The 20,015-nt window shown below is 41.2% G+C and overlaps 1 protein-coding gene across 1 annotated transcript in view; it reads right to left on the bottom strand.

Annotated features, from left to right (window-relative positions):
• LOC136875557 (probable cytochrome P450 6a13) overlaps positions 1-20,015 on the bottom strand; it is a 57,071-nt gene that overhangs the window by 18,494 nt on the left and 18,562 nt on the right. The window contains exons 2-3 of the mRNA XM_067149111.2: positions 1,633-2,559; positions 1,307-1,528 (exon numbers count right to left, since the gene is read on the bottom strand). Of these exons, the coding sequence (XP_067005212.2) occupies positions 1,307-1,528; positions 1,633-2,559 (1,149 nt within the window). The remainder of the gene's footprint in view (positions 1-1,306; positions 1,529-1,632; positions 2,560-20,015) is intronic.

Below are 20,015 nucleotides of genomic sequence, written 5' to 3'. Positions count from 1 at the left end.
TTGGAAGTGCGTCATGAATGCACGTTAAATATTGATAAACACTGGTGGGAATCGTTACTTATCAAGATTTTAATCCGTTAATATTTGAGCGAAAGATTTAGAAATAAAAATGACTAAAATACCTGAATATAAATGCAAATTTCTAAATAGTTTAGTAACAGGCATAATAAATTATGCAAGATCTATGTACACACCAATTTTCATGAAAATTGAGTAATTAGTGTATTTTTGAGAGGAAAGAATGTAAACAGCTAAACATTTATACTCTTCTGAAAAATCAAGGATTTTGACTTTTAACCCTAGCCATAGAAATAACGAAGTTGTTCCTACGAGTTAGAGGAAAAGAAAGCATTCTCTGTCATTCGGTTTAGAATATGCCGATGTTTCAAGAGAAGCATGCGAAAAGTGAAGTCATTTTAACTATTAGTAAACATCAACAACTTGCATCTGGAGTACGAATTTAATCAGGATTTTAAAAATTTCTTTCTGGGATGTAAATCAAAGAATTTTCACTTTCTTCTTTCAGTGCTCCAACTCCCTCATTATCGCATAGCTTTATAAGACAATATACAACTGGTGTTCTGGCTAAGGATCGCCCGCGTGGATTTGTCTGTTAACGTCCAGTCTAACTGCTAACGGTTTCCACCATCAACTATGTGAAGAAGCTCGTAGAATGTCCTCATAATGAGATATTGATTACCTGTCCGATATTCTGATTCTGTATAAGCATATATTTTATCCACTAATTACAACCAAGTACCAGGTCGGCTGATGAAGCCCTAATTTACGCCTAGTTTTAGGAACATGCTCCTTGACGAGGCCTTTGATTCATCTCCGTTCAGATGATTAATGAGCGATTATAGAAATTACTGAAATTGAAATTAAATTAAGACGGAGGAACAGAGATTCAGAAGAAAATCTATCCCGTCCCTGCTTCATCTAGAATAAGTATTCGAAAACTTCACTTAAATTTCCTTGCATATTTAATAAGATCAAATTTGAAACTATTGACAGTGAATTCCTATTCGACGTCAATGGACCTCAGAATAAAAGCTGCTACTAATCTCAGCGATTCACCAACAGTTGCTGCAGCGAAGTCTTGTCTGCTTTGCCGTTGATGGACTCAGTACAACCAATTCGTAGCACAAACAACTCAGTAAGTTGCATTTCACAGGTATGATATTTGATCGAGTAGGTGTTTTCTTGATAGAAAAATTTAAAACTTACCCTATTTTATGGTGATAGTTCTTTAATATTTGGTTTAGTTCATGCCCACAACTTAGAACCAGGAATATTCGAATCTTACCTGAGACTACTTTGTCCAAGTACGGCATATCCTGAAGTGTTTCGTAGGTTAATTTTCCACCGTGTTGCTGTAGAACTGAGTCCACCTCTTCCCTGAGTCTCGCCTGAATGTCTGGATTGAGAGCCAGTTCGTACAGAGCGAAGCTCATCAAAGTAGAGGAAGTCTCGAAACCAGCCAGAAAGAACACGAAGGCTTGAGCGGCCAACAAGTTGTCTGTCATATCTGTCAACAACAGCGAATATTTATAATTACCTGATCTTATATTAAAGGGATTTGTCTTGACTAATTACAATTATGTACAATTACATTTCAAATGTAATACTTACTGATATCATCTTTGTCGTTCGTGAGAATATGGCCGTTGGTTGTTTCGTCATCAACCAATTTTTCTTTATTTTTCAGTTGAATCAACAAATGCATAAAGTCATCCCTTTTTATGTTGTGCTTTTCTCGATATTGCACCGTTTCCTTCACTGCATTGAGAAAAAATTTATTCACTTCTTCGTCCACGAAACGAAAGTTCAACAGTTTAGCTAATGGATTAAGGGTCATAATGATGAGGCGTCGGACTGAAGTAATGAAGGAAGCTTCAAACACTTTACGTCCCATGCGGCGAAATTCAGAATCAGAGGCCTTCATAGAGTTCATCTCCAAACCAAATGCGCACGAACCAATGATATCCGTGGTGAACTGCGCCATAACCTCACGCATTTCCAGCTCCTCTCCTTTACTCGCTGGTCCCTGTAGATAGTCCCGTAGTTGTTTGCTGCACTCTGCCATCAGGTGGTACATCATCTTCATCTTACCGGACGTGAAGGTTGGAGTGAGCTTTGCCCTAAGTGCACGCCATCGTGGGCCTGGTAAGTTAAACAGATGAGCGGTCAATGGCTCAGTTTCTTCTTCCACGGGCATACCGCGGTCGTGGAAAGAAGAGAAGTTCTTGACCATGGCATCTTTTATCAGGTCAGGGTCTCGCAGAACAAGAGCAGGTGTTCGGAACTGGAATACACCGACAAATCTCTGTCCTTCGAATGAATCGTATATTCTTTTGTACAAAGCACCTTCATAATCCTTTCCCAGGGCTAAATTCTTGATAGTTCCAAAGAATGGAACAGGTTTTACAAAGGGGACTCCTCTCTTTTCCCAGTAGTCGAAATTCCACGTGAAATACACATATAGGAGAGTTAACAGACTAGCCAGACCAACGCTAATGTCCAGTAGTAAGGACTCGAACAGCAGGGCCATATTTTCACCTGTAAAGAGAATATATTCAATACTTAATATGTATTTACTCAATATAATTGTTGTTGTAGTTGACTTGCGTCGCACTGACACAGATATGTTTGACGGCTACGATGGGATAAGAAAGGGCTAGGAGTGGGAAGGAAGCGACATTGGCCTTAATTAATGTACAGCCCCACGTTTCTGTCTCGAGTGAAAATGGGAAACGACAGAAAACCATCTTCAGAGCTGCCCACAGTAGGGTTCGAATCCACTATCTTTCGAATGCAAGCTCACAGTTGCGCGCCACTAACCACATGGCCAACTTGCTCGGTACCAATTTATTTAATAAGAATTTTCTTAAACTGAGTGAATGGTTAGGCGGTTTGGGTCACCTAGCTGTCAGCTTGTATTTGAGAGATAATAGGTTCGAACCTCATTGACGGAAGCCCTGAAGATGGTTTTCTGTAGTTTTCCATTTGCATACCAGGAAAATGCGAGGGTTCTACCGTAAAGAAGGCGACGTTCCCTTCCTTCCCGGTCATACCTTTTTTTAGCCCTTCGTCGCAGTAATACCGTAATACTTTCCTGTGTCGAAGTCAAGTAAAATAAATCATATTTAAAACAATGCTTAGGTAGAGGAAGTATATAGCCTAAACTTATCGGAGCTGTTCCCATTTATTTCTCTATTGTTTAGCAGACTATCGGAAAAGTGCATTGATTGAGCAATGTAGAGCACTAAAATAGAGTTCTAACAATCAGGAAGGATTCCTCCAGAGCATACAGAGCAAGAACATAGTTAGATGTAGGAATAATATGAAACGAAATAGTTAATCTAGAAAACTAAGGAATTCACTTTAAACAAAACAAGCATCAACTAGCTCGGAAACCGTCAAGAGACATTGTAACTTTTTTGATGATAATAATAAATAAAATCATGAATATAATATATATAAATAAAATTACTCAAAAACTTAATAAAATTAATAAGCATAATTAACCGAAATGTCCGTAGTATGGGCGCCAGAGTTCACCAGAATGGATCCCTCGAATTTAGATAAGAGCATGATAAACTTTATATCCCAGGGCGTGTACATAATGCTGCGTACTGGTACATCTGCTGCAGGCCTTACCTAACCTCCTGAAAACGACTAATTGGGTAGAAACTGCACCTAGGTTCATCAATAACACTGATTCTAAAATAGCTAACTATATTCTTAACAAATTCCGTGCATGAGCACCTCATCAACATACAACATTATACATATAATACACACATAAAATATTGCTGGAAGACTCCATATTTACAACAACAATAATGAAAATCGTGGGAAAACGAAAGCGAGAACTAAGTTACCATTTATAAATAGTCCGATGAACAATGTACATGTATGAAGATAAATACCTTTCACTGTCTCTATCAATTCGACTTACCGATTCTCATAATCGGCAGTTATCACATCACACAGATACTGTACCTTGTACTACTGTGTTCACATATTTTAACACTTGTTGTAAAGATATATACACACGTCTGTCGATCCTCAACATAAATTTATGGAAAGTCTGAGATAGCTTTCACCAACATATAATGCTAGGCCGCCACAAGTGCTACAATACTTAATGCGCAAGCACTCTCCACAATCAGCCACTTTCCACAAACATAACAAGACTACGCTCCACGAACGTTTGAAGTCCAGTCCATTGCAGCCGTGTCACTCCAGTACCGTGTATCAGCACCACTTCCTTCCCGTACAGTGCGTCAGTTGTAGTTGTAGTTGTCTTCCTTCTCGTTCCTTTACAATCACCTCTACAATCACCCTTACAATGTTTCTTACAATGTCCTGGTTGCCGCCGTATCATCAACCTTTATAGACATCAACATCCCCCTCCTCTCAGATGATACGTCTGGATTGGTGCTTGCCAGCCAATCATGAGTGAACCTCTTGTCAAGACCAAGCCCTGAACTACTTCTTCCTCCCAAGACAGTAACAAACTCTGGGGTATATTCCATGAATCACCAAACTTTCCTAATACAACAACAAGCTCATCTCATCAGGCTGGGATATATACATGACTCATGAATTTTCCGACACAAGTACATCACAACAGACACTGGGGTAGCCATATGACTCATTCAAATTACCAGAGTTATTAAAGCAATGTTTTCCCACTCATGCAAAACAAATTACTCATACCTACATATGTGGATATCTTCCAGCTTATAAATATAAATAGCAAAATATACAAATGGAATACTGATAATAATAATAATAATAATAATAATAATAATAATAATAATAATAATAATAATAATAATAATAATAATAATAATAATAATAATAATAATAATAATAATAATAATAATAATAATAATAATAATAATAATAATAATAATAATAAATCGAATACTGACAATAATATCTCAAACTTCTACATATAATTCGGGGGTGTGATATATGTACTATCACAACATAAAATGAAATTTAAAAAAATAGAAATATATTCACCATTGACCACCATGTTAGGGAAATATCAAGCTTATTTTAGTTAACGCTGGTATGGTTATCTTAGCCACATGACCACCAGTTTTACATGTAGTCGGTGGTTTCCCATTTGCATACCAGGAAAGTGCGGTGGTTCTACCCTAATTAAGGCGACATTCCCTTCCTTTCCGGTCATACACTTTTTATCCCATCGTCGCCATAATACTTTCCTGAGTCGGAATGACGTAAAGCAAATCATATTTTTAAATTGCTTATTTTGAGGAAGAATCTAAATTTGTCGGAACGATTTACTTGTAGTATTGACCCACTGCATGAATATAGCTCTACAGCACGGGTCCACTTAATGTTTTCTTTAACGTTTCATTTTAAATATCCCATATGCATTGGACGGGATGAGAGTTCGGCCGCCCTAGTGAGAATTCAGTGATGAACTTACTTGTTAACTATATCTCCGTCCTTCCTCTGATTATAAATGGTGGGTAATTGGGAGAAAATATTAAACCAGCCGTGAGAGGAACTGAGGATTCAAAACCCGTTAAGACCGTATCGCCACGCACCTTCATCAAGTCGTACAGAAACATTTGATTTTTTTTGCTAGTTGATTTACGTCGCACCGACACGGTAGGTCTTATGGCGACGATGGGACAGGAAATGGCTAGGAGTGGGAAGGAAGTGTCCGTGGCCTTGATTAAGGTACAGCCCCAGCATTTGCCTGGTGTGAAAATGGGAAACCACGGGAAACCATTTTCAGTGTTGATTTGTACTTCGATCAATATAAAGAATGCTACAAACGATTACTCATCAAACAGAACCAAAATTGAACAATATTTAGCATTACTGAATTTATATTTTGAAATGTCACTGACCACTGTAAAGTAAATATCCTTGCGTACTGAACTTTAGTTCAAACTGCGCAGTCGTCATCTTCTGTCTGCATTTCAGTTTCTTCCCTTGGAATTCAAATAATATATGGCTTTTCCTGGCGTATGAGAATGTGCTTTAAGTTTTCGTTATCCTTCCTGATATGCCTGTACTGGTCTAAATATCTAAAATAAATGCGCTTCTTGACTTTATAAAAATGTATTCCACCATTTTAAACATTTTATCTCCGAGAATGTGAAGAAATGACGACAGAACGCACACACGCGATAGTTTTCAAAAGTCAGTGCGGCACGAAAGTGAAACATTCAACAACAACAACATTCTGTCGATTTTAGGGTAGGTGTCTTACTGTCAAAAAAGTTGTTCATCGAGTCTGTTCTACTAACTTTTCATGGCATGCAACGAGGGTGAAATTCGACCAAAAGATATGTTATTAAACTTATATCATCGTTCCTTTGCCAAAACTGCCAATGTGACAATGCTCTTCCTATCCATTATTCCCCTTAAGACTGGTCACGCCTCCCAGCCACGTATGGATATACAGTCCATCAGAACAAATTTCATTGAGTTCATTTTCCTATGCTAATCTGAAAAGGAAAATGAACCTTACTGTACCGTACTGAAGGAGTGTTGCATGACATATTTACCCGCTCCTAGAGTATGATATATTTCTGATGGCGATAGCTCACACAGAGACCTGTGACAAGAACAAGGAAAAATGACCATTTTAGCGCTGGTTTGAAAAGAAATAAACGCATAAAAATCGGTTTTGCGTATTTTCAAAATTTTTATATTTATACTAAAATTATTCCCGTACTATTGTTAAGGTCCGCCTCTGTGGTGTAGTGGTTAGCGTGATTAGCTGCCACCCCCGGAGGCCCGGGTTCGATTCCCGGCTCTGCCACGAAATTTGAAAAGTGGTACGAGGACTGGAACGGGGTCCACTCAGCCTCGGGAGGTCAACTGAGTAGAGGTGGGTTCGATTCCCACCTCAGCCATCCTGGAAGTGGTTTTCCGTGGTTTCCCACTTCTCCTCCAGGCGAATGCCGGGATGGTACCTAATTTAAGGCCACGGCCGCTTCCTTCCCTCTTCCTTGCCTATCCCTTCCAATCTTCCCATCCCTCCACAAGGCCCCTGTTCAGCATAGCAGGTGGGGCCGCCTGGGCGAGGTACTGGTCATACTCCCCAGTTGTATCCCCCGACCAAGAGTCTGAAGCTCCAGGACACTGCCCTTGAGGCGGTAGAGGTGGGATCCCTCGCTAAGTCCGAGGGAAAAACCGAACCTGGAGGGTAAACAGATGATGATGATGATGATGACTATTGTTAAGTCTATAAAAGAATCTTCATAGTGATACTTGTAACCAATTAGAGTATGTAGTACATAATATTTTCAAAAATGTTGACTTTCTGATGTGTCCGACTCGTTGGCTGAACGGTCAGCGTACTGGCCTTCGGTACAGAGGGTCCCGGGTTCGATTCCCGGCCGGGTGGGGAATTTTAACCTTAATTGGTTAATTCCAATGGCACGGGGTCTGGGTGTATGTGTTGTCTTCATCATCATTTCATCCTCATCATGACGCGCAGGTCGCCTACTGACGTCAAATAGAAAGACCTGCACCTGGCGAGCCGAACCCGTCCTGGGATATCCCGGCACTAAAAGCCATACGACATTTCATTTTTACTTTCTAATGTGATTTTCCAACAGTTAAAAACTTTTACAATACTTGGCGTAAATCACTGAAATCAGGCGACATATATCATATTAGGTACGCGAGCTCAGGAAAAGAATACAGAATCCTAAACTTTTGACCTTTACCGTAAACACTTAGCAGAGATCATTAAAGCTAGTGTCGTGACATTGATAGGTATAAATAATACTTGTTATGTTGTATTTTCCTCCAGAATGCTCCAGGCGCACCAATAAGAGTATGAGCCATATGACCTGCGGGTTGTAGGTGTAATTGTACGGGCTTTTAGAAAAGTACAATCGTGACATTTGAATGGAGTTTAAATGAGAAACTACGGCGAACCGTTTCGAGGATCCTCGACGGGTGAATCGAACCCACTTGTCTCCCGACATCAGAGCTCGTATGCATAACTGGCTGTGCCGCAATACACTGAGCTAACATGTCCAGTTGTTTATCATTGTCTATCTATCACTTTTGCAGTTACATTCTTATTTGGTAGTTCCTCATTATTACGAATCTCTCTGAACCAGTAGTCTCCAATTCCTACCCTTTCTAGCGTACTTTTCACACTTGTTTACTCAGTAAACTTTATATGGATATTTCATCTGATGTTGATATATTACTTCAACTTTTTTCACGTGTTCGTCTTCTTTAATTTTAACTAACATTTTATGTGTCTGTGCCATTAACATAGTATTCTAAACCCTAAATTATCTCTGAATTCTGGTGGTTCGATTACTATTTTGCACTTCAGTTCTCTTCCCCATACTTTTTTCTGGGTATTTTTCATTATGATTTAGATTATTTCTGAATTAACAGGTAAAGGACCGAAGGCAGGTCCGAACCTCCGAAGAGGTGTGCCTGAGCCGGAGTTTACGTACGGTAGGGTGGCCAGCTCCTTTCCACTCCTCCATTCCCTTAACCCCTACCAAAAATGCGTGGCAACACATCCAAATCGTGACCACGCCCAATGTTGCTTAACTTGGAGATCTCACGGGATCCGGTGTTTCAATACGGCTACGGCCGATAATTAACAAGTAGTGCAAGTGAAATGGATGATATGGCAACCCAGTCTACTCGAGAAATTCGAAGTGCGAAATGCCAAATATTTAATCTTTAATGGATACTACAAAATAATTATATATTACATATAGGCCCTACACGTTCAGATGATAGAAACTGAACCGTACGTATTACGATACTGTATGTATGCAGGTACCTACCTACCTACCTACTCCTAGGGAGTTCCGAAAAGTGGAGCGTTCAGAGAGAAACTGAAATTTCGTCGCTGCCGGAACAAAACCTCCTATGTGAAATATTTTAGCTTAGAACTTTGGCCGGTAAGTTTCTGTCATCTAAGGTGCAATATTGTGTGAATATTGTCAAGGCATTCTCGCTCTTCATAAAGTATGTGCCGCGGGTCAGTATATCTCCAGAAATATTATCACATAGGAGGTTTTGTCCCGGCAACGGCGATTTAGAAAGGAATGATTTCCAATACCGCAAGATATTCACACACTGCATTCAATATCTCCCGTTTTAAGAACATTTAACTGGGTAGTTTGAAATCAGGAATTCACTGTGTAGTGTTCGCCTCCGTAGCCTAACGGCTAGTACTATTAGCTACCGCCTTCGGGGGCCAGGGTTCGATTCCCGGTACTGCCGGAGATTTAAGAATGGCAGGAGGGCTGGTATGTGGTTTAAATGGTACATGCAGTTGATGTTCATTTGGTGTGCGCCTGAAAAGAGCTGTAACACCTCAGGATGAGGACACGAGTTTACTTACTGCGTAGTGGAGTGGATGGTTTTCAAAACGTGAATAAAAATCTCAAAGAGGTCTAGGAAACTGTAATAATAATAATAATAATAATAATAATTTTTTTACGAGGGATTGTGGAAAATCTTCAAAAAGACACTTGTGAAGTGTCCGCACTCCACAAGTGTGTGGGATTCTTACCCACTAAAAACCACACACCCTTTTCCCACGATGTGAGTCATCACCCCGGAACCGCTCTCGCATTACTCCAGGGTGATATCGTGCTTTGTCTTTCAGACGTATTGTTTCTTCATTTCTCCTTTACGAACGTTCGTATGCTTCCAAATCCTTCTTCTTCTGACGAAGGATGTCCTCCACATGTACTGCCACGCGATCCCAGGATTCCTGGTTTCGCAGCATCACCGAAATAACATTATCTGTTGTCAATTATCCTAGTTCAGTTTCCACACATCTTCTCTGAATTGTCCAATGGCCGCATACAAAAAAAGGTGTGATATACGTTGTCAATATCATCGCAGTATATGCTTGCTGCGTCACTCGCTCTGCCCACTTTATGCAGGAATTTCCGGAAATATCCATGTCCTGTTAGAAGCTGCGTGAAGTAGTAATTTAGTTCACCATGGGCCCTTTCAACCCAGATATCCAAGCGTGGTATCAGTCGCTTGGTCCATTTGCCTCGAGGGTCACTTTCCCATCTGATTTGCCATCGCCTCATCAGTTGACTGAAGGCGCTCTTCTTTGCACATTTCTTTCCCAGCTCTCCTTTGGTACGCCAGATTTCATGCCGCTCCAATGCGAGTAGGTCTATTGGGGCTATTGCTGCCACCGTGAGGATTGCCGGTTCGGAAACAGTGCGGTATGCACATGCAATACGTAAAGCCGCTCTCCGTTGTACGGCAGCTATCCTTCTCCGATACCAAGCAAATCTCAAGGATTCAGCCCAGATTTCAGAACCATATAGAAGCACTGACTGAACCGTCGACATGAGAAGACGTCGTTTACTGGATTTCGGACCTTTAATATTTCCCATTAGTCTGCTAAGTGCAGTCATGTATTTTACTGCCTTGTCTGTCACTCTCTGAATATGAGTCCAGAATGTGAGCTTGGAGTCAAGTGTCACTCCTAGATATTTTGTGCTCGCAGATGTTTCTATCACTAACTCTCCAACAGTCATTGGTACAAGAGTTTCGATCCTTTTCCTCGTCAGAAGAACTATCTCCGTTTTGTGTTCGGCTAATGTTAAACTGTGGCTCATCATCCATTCTTTTAAGCGCCGCATCACCTGGTTCAGTTTAATTTGAGCCATTTCAACATTACGAGCTACTATCAAGGCGGCCACATCATCAGCGTAGCCCACAAGCTTCGTGTCCTCTGGCATCTCCAAACGTAACAAGCCATCATACATTATGTTCCAAAGATCTGGACCAAGGATCGATCCCTGCGCTGCACCAGCCGTCAGACGCTTTGTCTTTTCTCCATCATCCGTATCATACAACAGAGTGCGATCTTCGAAGTAATCTCTCATTATGCGCATAAGATATTGTGGTAGCTTGAAAGTTTCTTCAAGAGCTACCAACATGTCGCTCCATCTTGCTGAATTGAAGGCATTCTTCACATCCAGGGTCACAAGAAGTGTCAATTTACGGGAATGATGGTTGCCCGTTTGTGCCCTTTCTGCTGTATTCACCACCTCCCACACTGCATCTAGCGTCGAGTGTCCTCTCCGAAATCCATGTTGGCAAACAGATAGATCCCCTGCTAGTTGAACTGCTGAGAGGATTCTGGGATGCAGAAGTTTCTCCAGGCCTTTTCCAGCTGTGTCCAGCATACATAAAGGTCTATAACCACCAAGTTTTCCTTTGCTGATCAGAACCAAACGAGCCATTTTCAATCGGGGACTAAAAACACCCGTTTGCAGGCAATGATTGTACATATTCAGCAACAGTTCTGGGCATAGTTCTGCTATTATCTTTAGCACTTCTGCTGGTATACCATCTGGTCCTGGAGTTTTCTTGTTTCTAAGAGAGCTAATAGCTCTATTCAGCTCTTCTACAGTAAAGAGGGGTATATCATCCAGTTCTTTTTCGTCGTCACAGTCAATCCTCTCTGGATGGTCTGGGAACAGTGTATCCACAATTTGTTTAATTGTTTGCTGATCCGCACTCGGGGTTGAAAATGTCCCGAGTTTCTTCATGACAATCTTATAACCTTGTCTCCATGGATCATCTTCTACTTCTTTAGCCAGTGCCCACGATTTATCGGCTTTACTTTTCCTGATTGCATTACGGAGTTCCTTCTTCGCTGACTTGTACTCCACTGTGACTGAGGTATTCTCTTGACTGCCTCTCATCCTCTGAGCCCTGCGTCGAAGTCGCAGACAATTCTTTCTCAGTTCAGCAATCTCTTCGGTCCACCAGTACGCTGGACGCTTGCTGTTTCGCGGTCTCCTTCGGGACATTGAGGCGTTGCATGCTTGATGGATTAGCTGCATAGTGAGTTCAACACATACACCAGCTACTTCTTTCCCTCTACGAGCAAAACATTTTTCAGTTATGTTGTCCATTCCATTCCGAATTACATCAATGAACTTTTCCTTGTCAATACCGGCTATGTTCCACCGTGCTGGCCTGCGCAAGATGTTTCTTTCTTGAGGAGATTCTTGGAGCAGTCGAAAGATGATATATTGATGATCGCTCCCCGTGTAGTTCTCGATCACTTTCCATTCGCAAATCTTAGGCGTAATATCCTCTGATGAGAAGGTTACATCCGGTATTGTTCCCTGACATCCTGGCCGTCGAAATGTTGGCACATTTCCAATGTTGTTGACCACCAAACCTGTTCTGGCTACCATCTCCATTATACGACGTCCTCTGGAGTCTGTTTGTGGCATGCCCCATTCCAACGCTTGAGCATTTACGTCACCAGCGACCATTAGTTTGTTTTACATTCTGCGTATTACGTCCTCAAGACCATCAAGTTTCATCTGAAAGTTGGAAACAGATTCATTTGGTGTAAAATAACAGCTTACAATAGTGATTACCCCAGTCTGTACCCAAACAAAACCGTCATCGCATCCATGCTGTGTTACTGGGACTTTTCCTGGATCTGGTATCCAAATTGCAGCTGTTCCGAGGTTATCCACAAACCACCCTGGATGGTGTCTCTCTCGATATGGTTCGCTAATAATAACGATGTCTACTTCCATCTCGTAAATCAGCTGTGTCATAAGATCGTTAGCTGTTTGACTCCTGTGCATATTTGCTTGAAGTATTCGCATCATTTACTATGATTTTTTTGTCTTATCCAGAGCTTCACGAAATATTGCACATGCTCCCGATCCAGGAATGTGATTTCGTTTAGCTTCATTGACACCCTTGTCTGTACAAAGCATACATCGTGGATTGTTCTTTTTACAGTCTACTGCCTTGTGGCCAGATTCTCCACACTTAAAACAGAGCTTGCTTCTGTCGGGGCCTGTGCAGTTCCTTGCCAGATGTCCATATAATAGGCATCGGAAGCAGCGAGGTAACATAGTTCTAGCTCGTACTCTGCAGTATAGCCATCCTATCTTGATTCTTCCTGCTTCCAGTAGTTTCTGAGCGTCCTCGTCTTTGGTTTCGAAGATGGCAAGTTTCTGTCCCCAGCTGTTTGGTTTCGAGACCGATATTTTCAGTTCTCCATGGGGGTTGCCGGAATCTCGTCTTACAGCTTCCTCCACGTCTGCGGCGGTAGTGACACCATCCATGTCTCGAATCTCCAGTGTAGTTCGGGGGATTAAAGCCTTTACATCGCCATCTCGTCCGAGGGCATCTCTCAGAGAATTACTGAATACCTCCCTATTTTCCATCTTAGTTGTTTTGTTAAATTCAAGAAGAACAGCTCCCGCTCTTGTTTTACGGATAGATCGAATGCCTGCTCCACTGTATTCCGGCTTCACCCTGTCCCTGATATCCTTCAAAACATCAGCGAAAGTCTTACCGTTCATTGGTTTGATGATTACGGCTTCTGAACGACTCCTAGATTTAGAATGAGGTCGTTTCCCACTTTCGCTAAGCACTGTACTTTCAGGATTATTACTGGCCTGTTTCGTTGGGATATCTTCTTGCTTCCTATCCTCACTCTTCTTCTTTCTCTTCTTCTTAGACAGAAACGTTTCCCATTTTCCTTGATCTTCCTCCGAGTCATATGTCACTGGTGATGTGTTGGACAATTCCTTATTCTCCGTGGTAGTTGGTCTCTGCTCTAGTTCTTCTGCAGACTTCTTCCACGACATCCTGCATGTTGCTCCAGCCTCTAAAGCTTCTTCCAGCTTCATGAGGCCATTCTTTATTTCCGTTTTTAGGTTTTTGAGAGGAATAGCCATTATCTTCTTCAACAGTGATCTTGCAGTCTCAAGATGCACCTCTTCTTTGTATTGATTCTCCAATATCTGCCGACTGATATCATCAGTCAGATTTAGGTCCATACTCCTACCATTTCGGCCATTGTGGATACTTTCCCTTGATACACCAGGGAGCTCCACCGTATCACGCGGAATGTCCGCTTCTGCCATCATGCCAATATGGGAGTCTAGTTGGCCGTTTGTTAAGTCAAGGAGATGAAGTTGTGGGTGGGCGCTGGGAGCGCTTACACTAGAAAACGATCGTCTATCTACCGCAGTGTACCTTCTACATGATTTTGATCTTTGACAAGATGGCTGCTCACAACAGGATTATTTCAACGCAAACTTTTCAATATTTCACTTAATATTCTGTCGTTCCAGTTGTAATCAAACACATCTACCATGAAATGGGGCTTAAAATAACCATACAAGCTCATTTAGGTAAGTGCCTTCACAATGTAAACCCGCTTTCTTGAGCTATTTTGTAGCTGCGAAGTTCACGCGTCTTTTCATGTCCAACAATAATATATTTCCCGATTCATTGGCTAAATGGTCAGCGTCGAGTTCTTCGGTTCTGAGGGTCCCAGTTCAATTCCCGGCTGGGTCTGGGATTTAAATCGTGTGTGATTGATTCTTCTGGCTCAGGGACTGTGTATTTGTGTTTGTTCCAACACTTTCCTCTTCATATTCAGACAACGTAGTACACTACCAACCACCACAGGAACACGCAATAGTGATTACATCCTTCCATGTAAAGTTGACGTCAGGAAGGGCATCCTGTCGTAAAACATGACCAAATACACATGTGCGACACAGGTGTGGGAAGAGTGGTAGAAGAAGAAGAATGAATTAACAGTGTTAATAATAAAAGAATAATATTATTATATGTATAAACAGTCCTATTTAATACCCGTTCGATTTGCAAATGTTTTATTAGACGTAGAGTTGTCTGATTTCTCCCACTTATCTTTAATTAACATACTAGAAGTCAACAGCTTTAAGCTATCGCATTCAAATACCTTCAGATGCAACCGGTTTCGAACCCCATATTTTGGAAGCAGAGGGTCAGCGACTTACGGACTGGAGCACTAAACTCGGGTATCATAGACATAGCTACACCTGCATGTAGAAAGCCCGATGTTCTCAGATATACTCATACCCTTTCATAGGTAACGTTGGCGATGTGAACAGGTGTCTTGCTGGTACTCCTAAAGCTTACGTTTTAAAATGTGTATATGTGATGTTGATGCAATTTAAAGTTTAACATGAAAAACTGTAAGTTAATTGGCTTGAAGTGGAATAATTGCCTTTTGGGTGGAAGGTGTTAATTTTTTGTCAAATTAGATAGGCAATAATGTATTTGTTTACATTCGTTCCCACTGCTGCCAACTGCTAAGGTTTCTTGTATGACATATTATAGTTTACTCTTTGTGTATCGACTTCAATATCGACAATCCTCAAGTTGCTACCACTGAATCAGTGTTATTTATTCCGTATAAATCGATATTGACACACGTAAAGCCTCAGACAATCGAAGGCCACGTTTACACTGGCAAGTTCTTCCAGCAATTCACTTGCACAGAGCAACTTGCTGCACCACTTGCAAGTCTAAATTCCCCAGCAAGCTGACTTGGAGCGGTTAGCAATTTCTTGGACAAAAAGCTTGCAGCCAGTCTCGTGCAAAAAGTGTGAAGGCCATTTCGTGAGCTTACATCGATAGAATCCAATCCTATTTTGTGCAAGAGGAAGGCGCAAGTTGGTGAGTGGGTGATCACATTTCACACATTTGTTTCTGTGTATATTATAATTTAATTTAGAGTTTAATATTCATGCCATCGCTACTCACATATGCTCACAATTATTCAGAAATGGAAGGAAAACGCGAATGGCAAGGGAAGGACACTAGTGAATCGTTACAAAAAAAATCGAGAGCTACCCAGAAACTTGGGACGTTCACAGCAGTGAATTCAGAAACATAAGTAAGAAATACAATGCTTTCAAAACAATTGCGGAGGACTTTAACATGTCACCGAAGAAATACTGTGAAAATGATACAACCTGTAAACACAGTTTTACCAGGAAGTGAAGGAACTTGCAAAATTAAAAAGTGGCTCCTTAGGGATACCAGCCAAGTCTCGATGTCCGTATTTCTCAGCGATGAAATTCGTAGAGAGTAGCGTAGAAACATCTTCGTATAGAGTATGTTCCTTAGCAAAGGCAAGCCAACTTTTTTTCTTTTCTTGCATCTGATAGTGAGGTTGTGGATCCTTTCTTCCTTATTACAGAATATTTATTACCGTAGTTGCTTGTCGAGTTAAAAATACACTGACTGACAGTGACAATGCAACACCAAGGAGGAGTGGTTCGAAAGGGATGAAAGTTGGGGAAAAAACAGAGACGGCACGGACGAATAATTGATGTTTATTTCAAACCGATATGCAGGTTACACAATGCGCACGGCATCGACTCAGTAGGATGTAGGACCACCGCGAGCGGCGATGCACGCAGAAACACTTCGAGGTACAGAGTCAATAAGAGTGCGGATGGTGTCCTGAGGGATGGTTCTCCATTCTCTGTCAACCATTTGCCACAGTTGGTCGTCCGTACGAGACTGGGACAGAGTTTGCAAACGGCGTCCAATGAGATCCCACACGTGTTCGATTGGTGAGAGATCCGGAGAGTACGCTGGCCACGGAAGCATCTGTACACCTCGTAGAGCCTGTTGGGAGATGCGAGCAGTGTGTGGGCGGGCATTATCCTGCTGAAACAGAGCATTGGGCAGCCCCTGAAGGTACGGGAGTGCCACCGGCCGCAGCACATGCTGCACGTAGCGGTGGGCATTTAACGTGCATTGAATACGCACTAAAGGTGATGTGGAATCATACGCAATACCGCCCCAAACCATGATGCCGCGTTGTCTAGCGGTAGGGCGCTCCACAGTTACTACCGGATTTGACCTTTCTCCACGCCGACGCCACACTCGTCTGCGGTGACTATCCCTGACAGAACAGAAGCGTGACTCATCGGAGAACACGACGTTCCGCCATTCCCTCATCCAAGTCGCTCTAGCCCGGCACCATGCCAGGCGTGCACGTCTATGCTGTGGAGTCAATGGTAGTCTTCTGAGCGGACGCCGGGAGTGCAGGCCTCCTTCAACCAATCGACGGGAAATTGTTCTGGTCGATATTGGAACAGCCAGGGTGTCTTGCACATGCTGAAGAATGGCGGTTGACGTGGCGTGCGGGGCTGCCACCGCTTGGCGGCGGATGCGCCGATCCTCGCGTGCTGACGTCACTCGGGCTGCGCCTGGACCCCTCGCACGTGCCACATGTCCCTGCGCCAACCATCTTCGCCACAGGCGCTGCACCGTGGACACATCCCTATGGGTATCGGCTGCGATTTGACGAAGCGACCAACCTGCCCTTCTCAGCCCGATCACCATACCCCTCGTAAAGTCGTCTGTCTGCTGGAAATGCCTCCGTTGACGGCGGCCTGGCATTCTTAGCTATACACGTGTCCTGTGGCACACGACAACACGTTCTACAATGACTGTTGGCAGAGAAATCACGGTACGAAGTGGGCCATTCGCCAACGCCGTGTCCCATTTATCGTTCGCTACGTGCGCAGCACAGCGGCGCATTTCACATCATGAGCATACCTCAGTGACGTCAGTCTACCCTGCAATTGGCATAAAGTTCTGACCACTCCTTCTTGGTGTTGCATTTGCTCTGTCAGTCAGTGTACTTTGGATTGGATTTTGGGATATGATTTACGCCTGTCTTTTTTAGTAGGTGAAGTGAGTTTTGTTAGAGCAGGTCCCTAATTATTTTAATTATTTAACTATCGTGTAACGTGGCGGCGTTTCGACGAGACTTTTCATAAGCTGCTTGACCGAAGCAACAGCTGACTTTCCGGATGAAGAAAATTCTGGGTACCGGGCGTTCGGACGTTTTAGGCCTAGAGAGAAATAGTATCATATGGCGTGAAAGGAGCCCACATGCAACTAATATAAAGTTGTAAAAACGTAGAAAATTTAAATAGTTGAATTAGAATGTGAAATAAAATTTTCTAGCAGTGTTTTACCAAAGAGATTTGCAACTTTTTGTCGTTTACCGTGGGTACGGACTGGGACTGCCTGTTTACTTTGAGTTTGATTTCTAGGAGAAAATCATAGAGAACCTTTGTCAGGTAGCACATTTCCACTTCGTCCTGATTTATCCTCCATCTTCTGGAGGAATTGTGGAAATTCAGACTATGAACAACTTTTGGTATCTATTGATCATGAACTTAAGGCGATTAAGAAATTAAAAAAATTGCTTAATACGAGCTGGGTAGATCACTAAATCTAGGACATAAAAACTTTGATGAAAGCGTAAATTTCTTAAAGGATCAGGGTGAAAGTTTAAAAGCTTGTCTACAAACAATTGAGGACTTAAACTTGAAAATGCTAGTCTGAAAAGAGAATTGTCCGAAATGAAATCTGGTTTAGATGATCTTGAGCATTACGGGAGGAGGAATACTGTTGAGATTGTTGGCGTTCCACAGCTAGCTAACGAGGATACTTATGAATTTGTAAACATTGTTGGTATGGTGTTAGATCTACGGTAAATGTAACTAATTAAATGATAGGTGTTTGTCATCATCTAAAGAAAGCAAATTACCAGAATGCCCCCAGTATTAATGTTAAATTTCTGAGGCGTACTGATAAGGACATGTTTGCTATTAGACTCAAATTTAAGCGAAATCTAAATATAAATGATGTAGGTTTTACCCCAGGAATGCCCATTTACATAAATCAGAGTCAGACCGATAATAGGAACTTAATATTTGCAAAAGCTACTAAACTGGAAAAGGAGAGGAATTTTGTTTATTTATAGGTAGATAAAACTGGAAATATCAGGTTACCGATGGATTTGATTACATCTCAAAAAATGGAAAAGATATTGACGCATTGCTCTAAACTATGGACACAGTAGAAACAAGTATATTTATTTACTATCAAAATGCAAGCGGATTTAATACGAAACTAAGGAATCTAAATTCGAATATTCTTGGAGCAGAGTACAACATTCTGGTACTCACTGAGACATGGTTGTCAAGCACTAGTAATAGTAAAATATTTGATGTTAGATATAACGTTTTTCGGCATGATCGTATGAATAACCTCAGTATAGGGGTTTTTATTGCTGTATATAAAAGTATAACAGTTTATAAATTAGAAGTAAGAGTTGGTGAGTCAGTGTTACTGTGTACTAAGTTGTACCTAGATGATAGAGTATATTATTTTTTGCGGTATAATTCCCTCTAAATTCTAAACTTGAATCAGATTATGAATTTTATTGTACGTGTGAGAGTGTTGAAGATTTACAGAACAAAAATATAATTATTGTTGGAGATTTTATTATACGAATCAGTGAATCCGACTGTGATCTGCTGCAAGGAGACACTAAATATATTGCCCTGACAAATTTTATGTCTTTATACAGTTTATATTTACGTAATTCTGTTCAAAATTAATTCGGCAGAACACTGGATCTTGTACTGTATCAACTAATGAAAACTGTCAATTTAAGAGTAACAAAAAAATTGCTATCCGCTGTTACCGGTACCAGAAGATTGGTATTATCAAAGATTAACTTTGGAATTATTATCTAACGTAAAATAAAAAACAATTCAAAACTACTCCGGGAGTAGATTTTAATTTTGCAACAGCAAATTTTTACGAGCTTTATATACGATTATAAAATTGCAATGGGAATGATTTAACAAAGTTTACTGATCTAAACAAAGCCTTGGATTCCTTTTATATTGTGGTTAATACTATTATAGATCAAATCATGCCTATGAAAACATATTATAAATGGAAGCGATATCCATGTTGGTTCACCAAATATAATAGAGATTTTAAAACTCAAGGAGTATCATAGAAAACGTGCTAAGCACTCAGAGTGTTTGTATCGCGATCTGCGTAGGAAGTCATATTGTATGATAAGTTATGCCTACATGTGTTGCATACGAGAATCTGAAATAAATATATATAACAATCCCAAATATTTTTGGAATTAAACTAAAAGAAAAAGCGAGTAAAAGGACCTCTGCACAACAGACGTCGTTCAATGGTAACTTTTCAACTAGTACTCAGAACATTGTTGACCCTTTTTCATCACATTTCGAAAGTGTGTATAGTGCTAAGGCACCGTCACATTCTCTGGTAGTGAAAAAATCTTTGAAAACAGATCGACTTTTATAGAC

This window comes from Anabrus simplex, chromosome 1 (assembly GCF_040414725.1).
Source record: "Anabrus simplex isolate iqAnaSimp1 chromosome 1, ASM4041472v1, whole genome shotgun sequence".
NCBI lineage: Eukaryota > Metazoa > Arthropoda > Insecta > Orthoptera > Tettigoniidae > Anabrus > Anabrus simplex.
Note: the sequence above shows the minus strand (reverse complement) of the source record. Positions and strands in the feature narration are given on the sequence as shown.